This window comes from Protomyctophum parallelum (genome assembly GCF_964188405.1).
Source record: "Protomyctophum parallelum genome assembly, chromosome: 21".
Lineage (NCBI taxonomy): Eukaryota > Metazoa > Chordata > Actinopteri > Myctophiformes > Myctophidae > Protomyctophum > Protomyctophum parallelum.
This window is the reverse complement of record NC_139713.1, coordinates 31,216,546-31,233,808: the sequence shown is the minus strand read 5'-3', so window position 1 is coordinate 31,233,808 and position 17,263 is coordinate 31,216,546. Positions and strand designations below refer to the sequence as shown.

The window sequence follows — 17,263 nt, the reverse complement described above, 5'->3', positions numbered from 1 at the left end:
CGTCCCTTGAGAGGGTTCCAAATGGACTTGGACTGTACACGTGGAACCAAATACACCCGTAACAGTTATCTGACTGAGGGCAGACAAGTTTAGCTCCTCAGGTTCGCCAATCTAGACTGCATCTCGTCAATGTCCTCTTCCGACTCGACAGCCTCCATTTCAGGCAGGGAGTCTGTGACCTTGCTGGGCGCTTTGCCCAGGACGCCCGCTGTGATCTCATAGAGGATCTTGTCGACCTCCGCCTCCGCCTCTTCCTCCATCTCCTCCACATCTTCCAACCGATCAAGCGCGTCCTCCATCATTTCCTCGATGATGCCGGCCTTCGTCATCTCCATAGAGAGGGCCCTCATCGTGGCTTGGATCTCCGGGATCTTCACTAGGACCTGCATGGCTTTCATGACTGCCGCGCTCTTCTGAAGGGCCCCGGCTACGCGCAGTAGAGAAAGCTGGTTCTTCATGCTGAGCTGTATGGAGTCCATGTGGGCTTTAGACGCATGGAGCTTGGTGGTAACTCGCCTCGACAGGATCAGCTCCTTGGCTAGAATCACACACACGTCCCTCCGTCCCTTTTTAGCTGCTTCTTTGAGGGATCTCTTGACTTTCTCCTCTTCCCTCTGAATGTCTCGAATCTGTTTGTCAACCATTCTCATCTCCTTCCGGATTTTGACAGACCATTCATTTACCCAGTCTTTTGGCGGCTTTTCTGGGGTCCTCCCAAATAGCCCCATTGAAAGTGGCATGAATACAAGTAGCTAACCTAGTGGCAGCTATTTATGAAACAGCTCTGCTTTAGATCCTTTTCCCATCTGACCACCTCTTCCTAGATGACCTCAAAACATTACTGAAGGAAAGCCAAGTGGAGAATGAAGGGGAGGTCATTGGTCAGTGGTACTTCAACGTTGATGGCTTTAGCAGTACTTAAAGGGTGATGTCACTGGTTAGGGTGATATCATTGGTTAGCAGTATTTCAAATGTGATGTCACTGGTTAGCAGAATTTAAGGGTGATGTTACTGGTTATCAGTTGTTCAGCTTCTTTTTTCTGCAATGATAAATTGAGACAATCTATGCACCATAAGTTCAGAGTTTAGGTATATATAATTACATCTGCATGGTGTAAAGTTATTAAAACTGATTATTGACAGCTAACGTCATCTTATCGTACTGTAAATGCTACAACAAGAACAGTGGCACCAAGAAGAGGTGATGTGTTTTGCACAATATTCTCATGGACAGTCTAATTAAGGTTTGTTTTAGAGGAGATCAGCTGATTGCAAACTCGTGGGCTTTTTTTCCCCATTTAAACGTTTGACTGAGGAACAACATATTTGTTATTCCCACTTTGATTCAAACTACAGCAAAGACAAGACAGTGTCCGTCCACATACAGTACAGTGCAGTACACACACTGGTGATTTGTATAGCAAATATGGCTGCAGGATCGATTCATTGCCTATCGAACCATCCATTTGTACATTACTCAATGTGATCCAAAGTTTCCAAACACATACAAAACAATTTGTTTTCATAGTCACACAACAAAAGCATGTCAATATAAAACAGACAAAACCAAAAACCACTGAGGTCCTTTCATCCACAGTTTGGAATTGTCATCCACAGTTTGAGATTGATTGTTATTCAAAGTTTGGGATTGAAGGGAAGGCAATTTCTTGACCTACATTTCAGATCTGAAGCATGAGGCTTGTTTATGAGGTCACTGACCTCAAAGTCAATGTTTATTATTCCAATTTGATTTCTGAACTGCACACAGCTAAATTGTTATGTGTTAATTTAACTCTGGAAATTTACAGGACCCTTACAGGTAACATTTTCTGGATTTGAATGTGAACAGTGGACTGTAAGACAGAGGGGTCACTTGATCATTTCATTATCCTATGATTGACTAGACTCTGAGCACACAACAAATAGTTATCCATTAGCCAGCAGTGAAGACTGTTGTTTAGGGCCACTCCAGTTGTCCGTTCTCTACACTGGCTCCTCACCTGACAAATAATTGATTTCAATATACTAGCATTGGGTTATTATTATAAAACATCGAATGGTTTAGAGAGAAAATAAATTTCTGAACTTGTGCAGTGGTGGAAAGTAACTACCGTAAAGTACATACAGTGCAAGTACTATACTTAAGTAAATGTGTGTTTTTTATTTTAGTAAGTATTTCCAATTTCCAATACTTTTGCTTCTACTCCACTACATCTCTGAGGAAAATATTGTGCTTTCACTCGACAATTATTAGAAAAACTAGTTACTTTTTAGATTGGTTTTTTATTTTATTTTTGACATAGGAAAAACGTTGTAATGGCCAACAAACTGTTTGATATAGTGAGAGTTTGTCCTATTGTCAGTGCTGTCAGGGACAGCTGTGCCCCTCCATGTCTGCTGCAGCTGATGGAGGCTCTCTGGGTGACATTAAGAGCTGGGTGGATCTTCCTCAGACTGGGCTCTGATCAGCTATTTTCAAAAGATTTGTATACATTTTGAAAACTTGAAATGGGACATTCTGTGTACTTTTACTTTTGGCACTTTAAGTATATTGTGCATGCACATATTTTTGTACTTTTTACTTAAGTAAATTCTGAATACCACACTTTTTGTACATTGTTACATTGATACTTTTACTCAAGTAAAACATTTTGTGACTTATGTGAGTATAGATTAGGCATAAACTGTGATTTATGTGAGTATAGATTAGGCATAAACTGTTCTTCTGCATATACTACGAACAACTCTACCTCAGATGCATTTCCCAAGTGTTATGCAATATTGCATCCAGACATTTTGGAGCATAACTTGGACTATAAAAAGACAAAATAGCTATTTTCCATTTTCTGCTAGTCTTTGGAGTCCTTAACAGAATACAGTAGCTCCTGGGAGGGAGGAGGGTGAATGAGAGAGTGAGTGAGTGAGTCGTCCGTCAGTCAGTCAGTCAGTCAGTCAGTCAGTCAGTCAGTCAGTCAGTCAGTCAGTCAGTCAGTCAGTCTCCACATGCATGCCCATATAAAGGGCATTTACTGATACTATCATATATCTCCATATATGGGCATAAAGGACTCTAAAAATCACACTTGTGTGAAATGAGGGGAGCTCTTTTCATCATACATCATCATAAATCAGCCAATCAAATCATCACATTCCGTGGTACAAACACACAAAGCTGTGCATAGGAGGGGCCCCTCAAAAATGTGTGATGATTGGCCAAATAATGACATGCCCAAATTAGGGACCCCTGTGTTAAAGTAGTTCATCCCTCTATATATACTGGAAAACTTGACTGCCCCAAGTCTCCGTCACTCACATGTGCTCACCAGGCAGAACACGCATAGACCACACCAGCACCACGTGACACGCGCTTTGTTTCACCACAGTCAACATCCGTTGGCACCGCCAGACGTCTCACACACTCACACACACACACACACACACACACACACACACACACACACACACACACACACACACACACACACACACACACACACACACACACACACACACACACACACCCTTCCCCAACACGAAGCAACACTGGCCGACTTAAAACTCTGGGGAACTTCTCCTGCACTGCACAGCTGCTTGATGCACAACTCCGCAGGACTCCAGCTGCTTGCTACTGCTACACACCTCCGTTGGACTCGACGCGTGGACTACACACTTTACTCCTGCCTTCTGTCCTTTCACCATTACCAGGATTACGTTAGTTTGTGTGTGGGGGTGCATTGCAGTTTGCCTTTTTGTGGGTGTGTGTTAGTGGTTTGTAAGTCAACTCCTCGCCACTTTACTCCTGCCTTCTGTCTACCATTACCAGCTATAATAATCATTTACGTTTGTTTGTGTGTGGGGGTGCTTTGTAGTTTGCTCTTTTGTTGTGTGTGGGTGTGCGTTAGTGGTTTGTAGTTTCCTTTCACCTCGCTGGCTCGCTCGCTCACATCATCATATGCTTGCATTAATATTTAGCGGCTGTGTGTGTGTGTGCACTCGCGCACTGTGATCCTGTCGTGTGCGCTCCCACGTTGCATCATTATAGCCGTGTGTGTCTCACATCTGGCCATGCACATCTATATCACCTTGCTCACTCATATCATCATATGCTTCATATTTAGCGCGCGTGTGTCCATGCGCGCCTCGCACGTCCCTCGCTGTGTGTGTGTGTGTGTGTGTGTGTGTGTGTGTGTGTGTTTTCCCCACCCCCCATTGGCGCAGCGATGGAACTTAGGGGCACTTTGTGTGAACCCTACTTTTGACGTTGAACATATTCATATACTGTATACTACATACAGAACACTGGCCTCAACCTGCCACAAAATGTATTGTCCAATGTGGTTTCACAGCAGTGGTTGACAAACACTTTAGAATGACCACACTTGCCAAGACTGCAGCTTCCACAGATATACAAGCTCACACTATTAAATATGTCTTTCCAAAGTGACTTGCCTAAATCTGACTTGCCTAAACATATCACAGATACCCTGTTACATAAACTACAGTACAGTACACTTACTATTTACCCTGGGTGTGCATGTGTCTACCATGTGTAGCCCATGCCATCCGCTACAACATGTGAAGGGCACAATAATTGGTTTAAAAGCAATTTCCTTCTTCCCATTGCCGCCGCAACGTAACTAGGATGAGCGGGTGGCGAAATTCTAGTTGTCTACGATAGAATTTCAGACACTAAGAATATAAGCCTTAACTTAATAAGTCTAAACTCTAAAGTGTCTCTAACGACTCTGCATTTTAAATAGTAGGCCTACTAGTGTATATTAATCTGTGAGCCCTTATGTAGCCTACAGTATGGTAGTATGGCAAGGTACTGCGCGCAGCATGCATTTAACCCTTTGCAAATATGAAAATATATTTTCAATCATGTGGAACATGGGAAATACAGTTGTCCCTCCAAAAATGCCCATAATAGGGAATGTTGTCTTGAAAGAATTTCCCCTGTGTCCAAACTTGTCTATTGAAGCCGGGTGGCGAGAGAATGCTTCAAATTAAAACTAGCTGATGTAGGAAAAGCTATCAATAGCTATGGGGCATACATGGACAATTTGCATCAATTAAAACTGCAACTACTGTAAAGTGCTAGGCTATAGAGGCAAGATATTATGTATAATTTCCACATCTGGCTTTAAGGTACAACCATCTCATGAAGTATAAAGTCACCTTCACTTTACCCACTTGAATCCCAGCATCCATATTCTGGGGGGAACATTTGCCAAAAATAGAGATTTGGTGTACAGACAGTCAATGGAAAAAGCAGTCAACGTGTTATAACTCAAGTCTACGGGACTTTTTTTTTTTTTTTAAGATATTTTTTGCGGCTTACGCCTTTTATTGATTTTTGAAGGGACAGACAGTAGGCTGACAGGAAACGGGAGAGAGATGGGGGGATGACATGCAGTAAAGGCCGTGTCGGGTCCGGGAGTCGAACCCGCGGCACACTGCGACTGGATTACCAGTCCGGTGCCCAGACCGTTACGCTACGGCCTGGGCCAAGTCTACGGGACATTTAACATTTTCCCGAAGTGTGTTATTTGTCTATGGGACCCGGCGGCAACTACTGGCGATAGAAGGCGAAGAGGCGATAGTAGAAAAGTGGTCATTCAAAACCATGAAAATATTTAGTATTTTGGACGACATCGTCCAGTGATAGCCAATCAAATGAATGTGTTGCCTCCACGCGGAACCATACCACCAATGCGCTTCAAAGCGAGAACATACGGTAATGACAGCAGGAACAGATTTTTATCGCCCAGAGTTGCTGCTGTTCGCCCGCTGTTAAAACGTAGGGTCAAGAGTGAAAGTGATTAATTTGTCAACCATTATCACACCACCGCAAAGCACTGTTATCCTGTCGTGTCTACTGCACATTGTGTAATGTTTTGATGCTACAAAGCTCACCACAGCTGTTAATAGATAGACATTTTTTAACAACTTAACCCCTATTTGTTGACCACGACCCCCCCAGTGGGTATATTACTTGGCCCCCTCCTTTAGTCCATCTACACCAAATCTCTTCACTGAAAATAGCCACAAGCTTACAACGCATTGCATCATGGTGTGATCACCTATTAAGGGTTCATACATGCAGTAGGCTACATTCATTTATTTCATACATTTATTATTTATCATTACATCTAACTATAAATGCACCACGTCTCAGTCTGTCTCTCTGTGTGTGTGTGTGTGTGTGTGTGTGTGTGTGTGTGTGTGTGTGTGTGTGTGTGTGTGTGTGTGTGTGTGAGTGTGTGTGTGTGTGTGTGTGTGTGTGTACTGTTGTAATGCACGTAACTCGAGAACCGTTCGCCCCACCACAGGGAGTACAGTACCCAGTCGGTCGGACCCACGGTTGTCCAGAACCGACCCAAAAAGGCCTCTAGACAGTGTGCAGTGTCCATATATGGAGCTGGCCTGTTCTGACATCATTCTGACGTCTGCATAGACTCCATATTTGGGCATGCCTGACAAAGAACTCCATATATGGACATAAAAGGGACACAGACATATCTGGGTGGGACATGCATTTCCAACAAGTAGGCCAGTGCCCAACTGGCACTGCTGTAGAGGCTCCAATGGGCACCGCTCTAGTACGTTCTAGTCTTGTTGTACAAAAGGCCTGACGTCATGTTTCACAGAAAAAATCATGACTACAGTACAAGAGGCTTTTAAGGGATTGTTCAGGGGCTAATTGCTCACTTGAATGTGCGCGTATTTCTTCACACATGTCCCTGCATTAATCCTGCTCATAAGTAGCAAATATTGAGAACTCTGTTGCCCTCGTTGTGGCAGCCATTTCATCTGGATCTACCGATGGAAATCATCAGTATTGATTTCTGTCAACTCACACAAATGCTCCCATTTCATCATCTTTTGATGATGAGATGAAATGTGTTTTGCTGTGGGCGGCTATGTTTGTTTAATATGGTGCTCAAAACTTTTATGTCAAGGACCACCAAAATGATACTGTATGAATTTGGCTGCGGACCCCCATCTCAAAATATTTTGTTCCAGGGACCCCCAGAAGCAAAGATTTGAGTTTAAAACGTTCACTGAATAGCCAAAGTATAAAGAAATGGTTAAAATGATTGTGACACTGACACAGATAGTTATCACGGATTGAATTGAATTGGATTTAAAGCATTCCCAACATTTGGATCAGAAGATAAATATAATGTGGTGGATGACACAAGTTTGGAATATCCTGACTGAGGAGGTTTGTCGGAAAAACAACGATCAACAAATGGATCCGAATTTCAGCACAAGAGTAACATCAGAAACGGGGATGGAAAATCTCCAGTGGAGAGACATTTCAGGACGTCACGTGACGTCTGCTCTGCATGCTTCCGAGGCATATAGAGATTGTACATCCTTTGAAGAGAGGCATGGTGATAAAGTTCTGTTCCACAGAGAAGCCTTTTGGATTCACCACCTGCTACCAGGCTGTAGCAACTCAAAGGTTGCTGCAAAGGTTGGGACGCTCCACACGTCCCAAACTCTTCTCCCTTCTGGCTCCAAAACTATGGAATGCACTTCCCATCACAGTCAGAACTGCAGCCTCACTCCCAATCTTCCGCCGTAGTCTGGAAACCCACCTCTTTAGACTCCACCATGGCCCATAGCACTTGCCCTAGCCTAGCCCCTTAGATAGCACTTTTTTTTAGCACTGTAATCTGGGCGTGCACTAGCATAGACGTAGCAAATGTAAAAGTTTTAAACTAGCAGTTGTACATAAACTTACACAGACAACTAAACAACATACTGTGCATTGTATGTGTTGTGGGAGCAGGGACTTGCGGTACTGCTGTTGCTGCATTCACATGGGCAGATGCAAAGATACAACGATTCACAGCATATTTGTCGCTTTGTATCGTGTGAACGCAGCATGAGTCCAATGCAGCTACGTTCTGCCGACAGGAGAGAAGTGACACAGGCACAGAGGAGGAGTAGAGAACCCGTTTCTCGCAACAATATATACATTTTAGCCGATAAATAAGTCATGCACTTTCACTGTCTCACAATATTGATACCTTTCCCATCTACAGCTTCCACGTAGTTTAAATCTTTCATTTCAGAATGTTCTACTGTACGTTGACACACGGTGGCAGCCGTCACGTGTGACACACGCCTCATTGCATTTCTCGTTGTGGACTAGTGTCGGGGTCAAGAAGACACATTCATTCCTGCCACGAGTGGAGTCGTCCCTCAAAGGGGCCTTTAAAAAGCACTCACCACTCAGGCCAAAATTGTGTCATCCCGCCCCAACCCCCACCCAAACCACATGCTGTATTGTGTAGCTGCACTCTGCCATAATGCCATTACTGTACTAAAGTGTCACCGTTCATTACTGTTGCATTTATACATCGACCTCGCTCACTATTTCCTCTCAGTGGCCTAAAAACCCTGAGCTGCGTCAGTCCTGCTGATGATGGCCATGTTTATAAGCAGAATGGAGCGCTGCCACAATGTGGCGAGTATTTAAATAACCACAGGATTTGCTTCATCCACATCCGGCCCAGGCTTTTACAATGTTGGCACCAGCAATTATTTCATTGAAGAAATATTACTATTCCATTTCAAGCATGTCTTGCTTTAATATAATTTACAATTGTGTTTTTGTTTTTCATCTCGATTTGTTTCCCTTACAACAAAGTGTATATAGGCTTATGTGGTTAAGCTTGAAAGCGGACACATTTTACGATCTACGAAAGTCGATTCGAGAATCGGTTCAGAACAGAACCTAATAAAATTACATAATTTGACATCAAATGACATTTGGATCAAATCCCAGTCGGAAAGCTAGGAAATGTTTTAGGGTTAAAAGCAAAGCCTCACTACTAAGTGGGGGAACGCCAGCAGTCCATGAGGATGTCTATGTTAATGACATGCTCCAGAACATTAAACCGTTTCCGCTCAGTGGTCAGTGTGGTGGAAAAAGTATACTTAAATGTTTTACTTAAGTAAAAGTATCAATACTGCAATGTGGAAATACTCCTAGTAGGCTAGTACCTAGAACTACTAGTAAAAGTCTGGAGTTCAAAATGTACAAAAGTATCGACATCAAAATGTACTTAAAGTACCAAAAGTAAAAGTATTCTTTTTATGCAGAATGTCCCGTTTCAAGTTTTAAAATGTATACAAATCTTTTGAAAATAGCAGATCTACAAGCTCACAATGCGACGCATCGCGACACATTTTGAGTGAAATGGCCTCAAATGTATATAGGGCTGAAGTGGTTAATTGTTTTGTAATAATAATTTTAATCTACAAAGTAACTAGTAGTAACTACCAAAAAAATGTGTGGAGTGAAAGTACAATATTTGGATCCGAGATGTTAGACTTTAGTCTAACTCATGTTGATTAGGTGATGTAATGGTGGTGTAAAACAAACTGTGTCAAAACACACAAATTCTCTTCATTGTTAATGGCATTTAATGTTTGTGTTAGGGACAAGATGACGTAAATTTTCCCTTCATTGTCAATGGCGTTGACAATGAAGGGAACAAACATTGAACTAAACATTGAACTAAAAACAAACCTTAAACCTGTATATATAGGAGGGGCTAGCGCCCCTCAAAAATATAGAAAATTGTAAAGTAAAGTCTCAAACTTTTTTTTACAGTACTCGAGTAAATGTACTTAGTTACTTTCCACCACTGGTGGTCAGTGTGGTCAGGGTCTCAGCTCCTGACAGCTCTAATGTGAAACAGACGAGGACCAACTCATGCTAAACTACATTACATTTAGTGTAGGGATGTCCCGATCCGATCACGTGATCAGAAATCGGGGCCGATCACGTCATTTTAAAATTTCAAATGATCGGAATCGGATCGGGAGCAAAAAAACGTGATCGGGATATCCCTAGAAACAATATTATATCCATATCATGATATTAGACTGGATATTGTCTGTGATTTTGGATATTGTACTATTGTGATATGGCATAAGTGTGTCAAAATCAAATGATCGGAATCAGATCGGGAGCAAAAACCGTGATGGGGACTGTAATGTTGGCTGATGGTCAAGGCTCCAACAACAGTCCAGGTCCAAGTCCAGGAATGCAGGGTTTATTTCCCTCCATAAATAGCAGTGCAGCATATACACCGTGGGCCTAGGCGGACATGACACTATCATACGAATAAGGCTGGCCAAAATTAACTTAAAAATGTGAAATGAACACTTGAAAAATAAACACAACTAGTCAGGGAATATTATCAGAATAATCTGGGAATACATTTCTTACCAAGAATTTTCTTCACCAATGTTTTTGTAAAGGTGTCTACTAACATATCCCACATTGGTTTCTATTCAACCACACTAGGGGAATTTTTGACAGCTGCTGAAAGCATTCGTTTTGCACGAAAAACACTCCTTGGGCTGAGAACTGCAGTGATTCGCGAAAATTACTAGTAAACTTGCCAACAAGTAAATGTTCCCGTCGGGAGACCAATTTTACCCAATCAGGCGAGGTAATGCCACAAAGAGCATTTATCAGGTAACATTTTATACTCTTCCAGTTCCAATTTTGGGAGTTGCACCACTCAGTTCACACAGGTGTGATTTTTACTGTATGTCCAGTATGAGTTCTCTCTCCTAATTGGATAAAATTGGTATACTGACAAGAACTTTTCTTTTTAATAAAAGAGGTGGAGACTGGGACAGACCTGTTACAGAACAAACACTATAGCAATCACAATACGCTAAGAAGCTGCAGTATTTAACAATTATTGTAACAACAAAATTATAATAATAATCACTTGCACCCCCTTTAATTAATTATACGCTACATCACAGAGTAAGCCGCCATATCATGTTGGCCTACCAGGGCATTTACAACCAACTACCTTGATTTCCTCTCTGTTTATTAAATCCACCCACCACCCACAAGATAAAGTAGGCCTACACATGATAGCTAATGAGACAGAATTCAATGAATGGCCATTGGTCTGCCATGGAGTGGCTAAAAATACAGACAGCATTTCCCCTTAATCAGATTGATTAAAGTGCTCCCTGGTTGAAGCCCTCCCCTTGAGCCATCTGGGAGACCAGTTGTCAGTGAACTGCTGTCAACGTACACAGCTCAACTTGACTGCTTCGTATGATAGCTGGCTAATAGATGATCTCCTTAGAACCCCCCCCCCCCCCCCCCCCTTCTTCTCTTTCTTGGGGAAATGAACTATGCACAAAAAACGAATTTCACTCACTTTTTGACTTGTAAAACTGTGATGTGAGTCTGATTCTGATATTGTTGCATGCTGAAAATAGCAGACCTGCGAGCCCTCAGCGTAACGCAGATGTGATTCGTTGAGCTTGTAGGTTGGCCATATTCAGAGCGCAACACTGTCGCAAGACGGAGCATAAATAAAGCAATCACGTCACTTTCTGAAATAAAAATACTTTCTACTGAAAAACCTGACAGAGGGACGTATAACCAATTATAAAATAGCCATACTTTTGCACGTTAACAGCTATGTAATACTGCTGAAAGAGAGAATGCGCAAAATACACAATGCTAAATTAGTTTGTATTTAATTTGTTTGGAAGTGTCTTGCGATGTTCAGAAAGTGTTATGCACTACTTTTGTATGAGGATCTATATTAACCCCGGTATCCATATTTTAGCATGTTTAATTATAGGCGAAAATAAAACACACCATGTTTGCCTATAATGCTCAATATAGGGATGCCAAAATGAACAGTAGCATGTATCACGTTCGTCCTTCGCTTAAACAAATTGAAGGTATGTAGCAGGTACAGTAAGCATGCTATATTCTATCAATAAGTGTCATTAATTGTGAAACACTCACAGTTTATCCAGTGCTAGCATCATCAAGACATGTCATGGTATTGAGAGCTTCAGTGGCTGTTTCCATGTCCATTCCCTATACATGTCTATGTTAAACAAACTGCCAGACGATGTCGTTAAAAGCTCAAACATTGTAGCTGCACTACTGTGACTCTACAGTATGTCACATCGATGCTCTGCATCTATAGATGGCTAAAGATGAACAGCTACTGTACAACTCAGGATCTTGAATCATGAATGCTAATAACAAAACAGGCTAATACAGCCACAACACATACTGTATGTGTGTGTGTGTGTGTGTGTGTGTGTGTGTGTAAGCTACGACATTTGCCTGCAGCACAGGCTTACGCTTCTAAGCACCTTCACTTTTAGAGGCAGGATTTTAATTGGCTTACACCATGCAAATGAGAGACAGGTCAACAAGGACTAATGAAGTTGACTGTAAGGGGCTGACTCTTGAAGTCAAAAGTACATTTACTACTGCAACTACTGAAATGAAGTGAGGTATTTCCATTTTTGATACTTCATACTTCTATCACTACATCTGATCTCACATGCAAATATTGTACTTTTAACTCTACTACAGCTTTAGTTATTTTAATTAGATTAATACAACATAATAGATTATGATTAATTATGATGAATTGTTATAGGTTAATCTATCTATCTAGTTTTCATCACACCACATTACAACAATTAAATGAAAGTTTATGATGTACTGTATTTGAAATAGTATTCAGAAATGACATCAAATCGTGGTGGCAAAACATATTGGCATTATAAACGAATTATATGTAGCAGAAGCTTTTGCCCGCCAAGTAATTCTACAAGACAAAAACATCTTCTCATTTCGATTACTTTCCCACAGTCTTTCATCTATTTCTGGTTTATTTGGTCTGGTGCTCAGCCAACAGCTCCTACTCGGTGGCTTGCCTGCAGACCAGTCTTCCATGAAGAGAAGAGACGTACTATAAGTGGATCCCCTGACCCCCAGGGTCTTCCTACAGTCACTGGGGGGGATGAGAAGCACATGACAGGTCCTGGATGTCTGCTGAAGCAACACACTGTTCCACAAGTCTGCCCATTGCTTTAACCCAGTGGTTCTCAAACGTCTCCGTCTCAGGTCACCCCCGTAAATCACGTTTTTCATCCATGGCACCCCTGAATTACATTGTTACTTTATAGAACCTTAAATATGTAAATCTTCCACCACCAAGATACAGTAGAAAAACCTGAGAGAATAGTAGTTTCCATTACGACAGATTGAAAATAACTTCATACGGATATTTAACCACCTGAACCCCAGCATCCCTATTCTGGGGAGTTTAAGTGGTTAAACTGAAGAGATACTGATATATTCCAAATATTATAAAAGTATTCCACAGCACCCCATGGATCCACTTTGAGAACCATTGCTTTAACCTGTATCAGTGGTTCTCCAACTGATCAAGGACTGATCAAGGACCCCCATAACTCTGAAAGTGCACAAATGGAATCCATTTGGCTCCATTTGTGCACTCTCAGAGTTAAAGACCTGTAACTGTATAACTGCCATTTGGAACAATATAAAGGAACCCTGAGGGTCCCTGGACAAGTACTGTACTTTCTTCCGTACAATCTTAAGGTATTTTTTACTTTATTTTTTACATTACATCTCAAAGGCAAAATTTTTACTTTTCACTCCACAACATTTTTTGACCACTTTAGTTAATAGTGACTAGTGACAGATTTAGCGTATTAAATAATTTATCAAATCAAGATCTACAAGCTGACAACGCGTTCACTATTCCCATTAGCAGTGCACAGGCGGAGTGCACCTTCAGTCATCTTAAACTAATTAAGTCATACCAGAGATCTGCATCTAAAATCTGGCACTTTATCAAGAGAGACGGGTGACTCCAAGTCTGATTTAACCACTGCCTGGTTTATCTACTCCGGGGCCGTTTGTGCCACATAAAACATTTCGCCCGATTTATTTGTGGCGCTCCAGGCTATTAGTGAGTAGGGACTGGAGAGTTTTCCTAATATGCACCAATATTCCCTGGAGCGCAAAGCCATATTAAGTTGCTATTGTAATTTTATAGTGTAATAATTGGGGATTCATGTGTATTTGTTTAAATTGCCTATAGTATACTGTATTTACCCCATGACTGATGGAAGCATCGAGGCGTTTCAGATGGTCTGTCCGTGTCATATTTGCAAGCTGTTGCAGCAATAAAACAGGGTTTCCTTGTCGTTATGATGACTGACTCTTCAAACGGGTGAGTCGCTAATACTATATGGAAGGGTAACATTTTAAATCACAAATATCAATTGCTTATAGTGTACAAGCTTATAGATGGGATATTTTCGCTATAATCTGTCGTACGATGAGGTACAGTGCTTACACACAACTGATCAGTGTGGTCACAGTGTGCAAAGTCAATTTAAATTTGTTGATTAGTAGATTACCTTTAGCTCCAGTATGCTGCATGTCTAGCCTCACAGCTGTGAAAGTCGTAGGGATCTGTAGATCTAAATGCAATCATCTCGCTGAGAGGGGCGTCTTTACTTTAAGTGCTTATACATTTAGACGCATATAGCTACTGTCAATACAGTCCACAGCCAGCATATTAAAGCAGTGTGAAGGCAAAGCACACTCATAAGTTCTGCAACTTATAACCCAGAGGGGAGAGGGAAGTAGATCTCGGTTCAATCAGGGCCCTGGAAGCCCGGTCCTCCTGACCTGCCAGGACAGCGTTATGGATGGCTACCATAAATAAGCTAGTTTCACTGACAATAGGCCCCTGGGCACAGATCACTCACACACCACTTGAAGTGAAAGATTGATTCTCTAGGCTCTATTTCATGCGGACAATGTCAAAGTGCGGAATCATCTAAAGCACAGTTGTATAAAAGGGCACATCATACAGTACATACAACAAATACACACACTACTGTGCTTTTTAATGTACTGTACCAAGAGCTTGCAAAGAAGACTATATAGTGTGTGCCATGTGTGACACAATCATGAAATCCTAAAGCATAAAATCAGGCTTTAGGATTTTAGACTGATATTTTTGTGACAAAAATTGCAGATCCACAAGCTCACAACCACTTGTAGAGTTTGAGCTTGTGGATCTAGTATTTCCGGCACAGGACACGATCATACGACGAGTACCCAGATACTTCCGGGCATGTGTGCAGAAGTCCCTCTGCATGGCTCCATAATATATTATATAGTACTGCACAAAAGCCCTGTGAATTCACCTAGTTTGGAGCATTGCTCTGCAGCTGCTGCGCTCCTATATCTGTAAATTGTGTAATGTTTATTGTGGGCTCGAGTAGCGAGTCCACTATTGTTATTTAGGGATCAACCCTTTATTGTTTTCGTACGGATTCCGCCAGTTTTCGCAGTTTTGGCAGCTCTGTGCTGTCGTTTTCCATGAAGTTCGGCAATAATTATGGTAGGTTAGAATCACTCTAACCTCTACCATAAGAATCGCTCAAGAACTGAAGCTCACAGTCTTTTGTTAAAGGACCTTTAGATCTCCCAATGAGTCAATTATATGATTTGATGACAACGTCAAGAAAGCCTTGTTAACCACTCCCCTTGAAGTCGCATTTCCATTCATGTGAGTAGAGTCTGGACTCTGGTTACGGGACTACACCGTAGACAGACAACACCTTCAGCCAATCAGCATTAACAAAAAAAAAACTGCATCTCCATTCTCCAATCACTGAACGACACTAGCCCGGAACACAGAACCAGATTGCAGCTTTCAACAAGTATCGTGCCATTTCGGGGACACATCACAAACCCAAGAACAGCTTCAAACTTAATGCTTTATGTTTAATTATTCTATATTTATCTTTCCTGTTGTGGAGAAATAACCCTTCAAAGGCTGAAACGCCTAATTTGAAAGACGATAGTATGACATTTTGGGATGACCTTATGTGTCTCTATATTGCCAGAGTTTGATTGAAATAATATATTCATTGGAGATTAGAACACATACACAAGTTCAGTCATCAATGTTTCTATAGCTCATTGTGCATATTGCGTATACTGTAGCTTTTTTCTTTTATGGCTTGACCCCCGTCTTATCGCTGTAGACGGGGGTCTTATCGACGTAATTACTCCCGGGGCAGTTTGCCCTCTGGGCTGTGACGTCATGTGGGTCAACCAATAGGAAGACAGAGGTTGGGGAGCTGTGATGTCATGTGGGTCAATACATCATCATCAAGTGGAAAGCTACTTGAGTAGCTACTGTTTCTTCAGGAACAGTATTTTCTAGTTCTATATTTGCCATCATATTGTCCATGGTGCAAAAAATAAAAAAGTGCACATAAGATAATTGAGACATTAAGCTCATCGCCTATGAACTCAGCATGATCAATCACTTCCTGAGGAACAACAGTAGAATTGATTAAGAACATTGGCCGGTGGAGAGAGGAACAAATATAACGAGAGATTTCAATGTGCAAAAGGATGCAGTGAGTTTTGGGAAGCAGCATTAGTCATCATTACCGCTGTGCGTCGGTGAGTGGTCATTATTCACCATTCCTTAGTTATCTGTGGTGATTGCATTGTTCAATTAGATGGTAATGCACACCACTGACGAGATTGCATAGCAGAGACAGAGGTCAATGAATAAAACGCTTAATGGAATCTTCTATCTATATTCACTTACACGTACAGTACAAGACAGTTAAAATATTTACGTTTAGACTTGGTAGATAATTTACAGTAACAAATACTGAGTTCCTATAAGATTGCAAAATAACTGTGTTTAATCCTGTAGATTTGACTCTTCTACTCTAAAGTGTTATCCAATCTACAAGCTCAAGTATAACATAGAATAGTAAAACATGGTTAGTATATGTTTGGAATTAACAATCAAAAATACGATAATTAAAGATGCCAAATTATTGTAGTGGAGTAAAAAGTACAATAGTTGAGTTTCCTCTGAGATGTACTAGTAGAAGTAAAAAGGATTGAACATTTTAAACACTCAAGTAAAGGTAAAAGTACCTCAAATTGTACATAAGCACATTAATCAAAAGTATAGTATACGTTCCACCACTGACAATATACTGTACATATAACACTTGAGCCACAGAACATTCAGAGAGAGTAGTCAGTTCATCAGTGACACTCACATCTCCATAGTCAGAGAGCAGGCACTTCTGAAGAGAATTTGACCCTCCCACAAACCTCCGCTTAGGCCTGGCCCGGTCTGCTAAGTTCCCCATAACGTTGACGCTCCAAGTGGACGAAAAGCAATAAATATCACTGGTTGTGTTCCTTTCCTTTGGCATCTACGTTTTATTTAGCCGTGCTGCGATTGCTTCCGTTGCTCAGCCTCTCTCACACCCCACGCACACTTGACTTTCCAAACACCCCTTTCTCTCTCTCACATGTGGGTCAGACTTGGTCCCTTTCGAGCTAAAATTGCTAAAATAA

The 17,263-nt window shown here is 41.4% G+C and overlaps 2 protein-coding genes across 5 annotated transcripts in view; both read right to left on the bottom strand.

The window, feature by feature from the left end:
- rgs3a (regulator of G protein signaling 3a) overlaps positions 1-17,263 on the bottom strand; it is a 193,447-nt gene that overhangs the window by 98,363 nt on the left and 77,821 nt on the right. The window lies entirely within an intron of this gene.
- Positions 90-728, bottom strand: LOC310879193 (charged multivesicular body protein 3-like; the record flags this gene model as incomplete). The annotated part of the gene is made up of 1 exon (XM_083793658.1): positions 90-728. The coding sequence occupies one exon, from the start codon at positions 726-728 to the stop codon at positions 90-92; it is 639 nt and encodes a 212-aa protein (XP_083649784.1).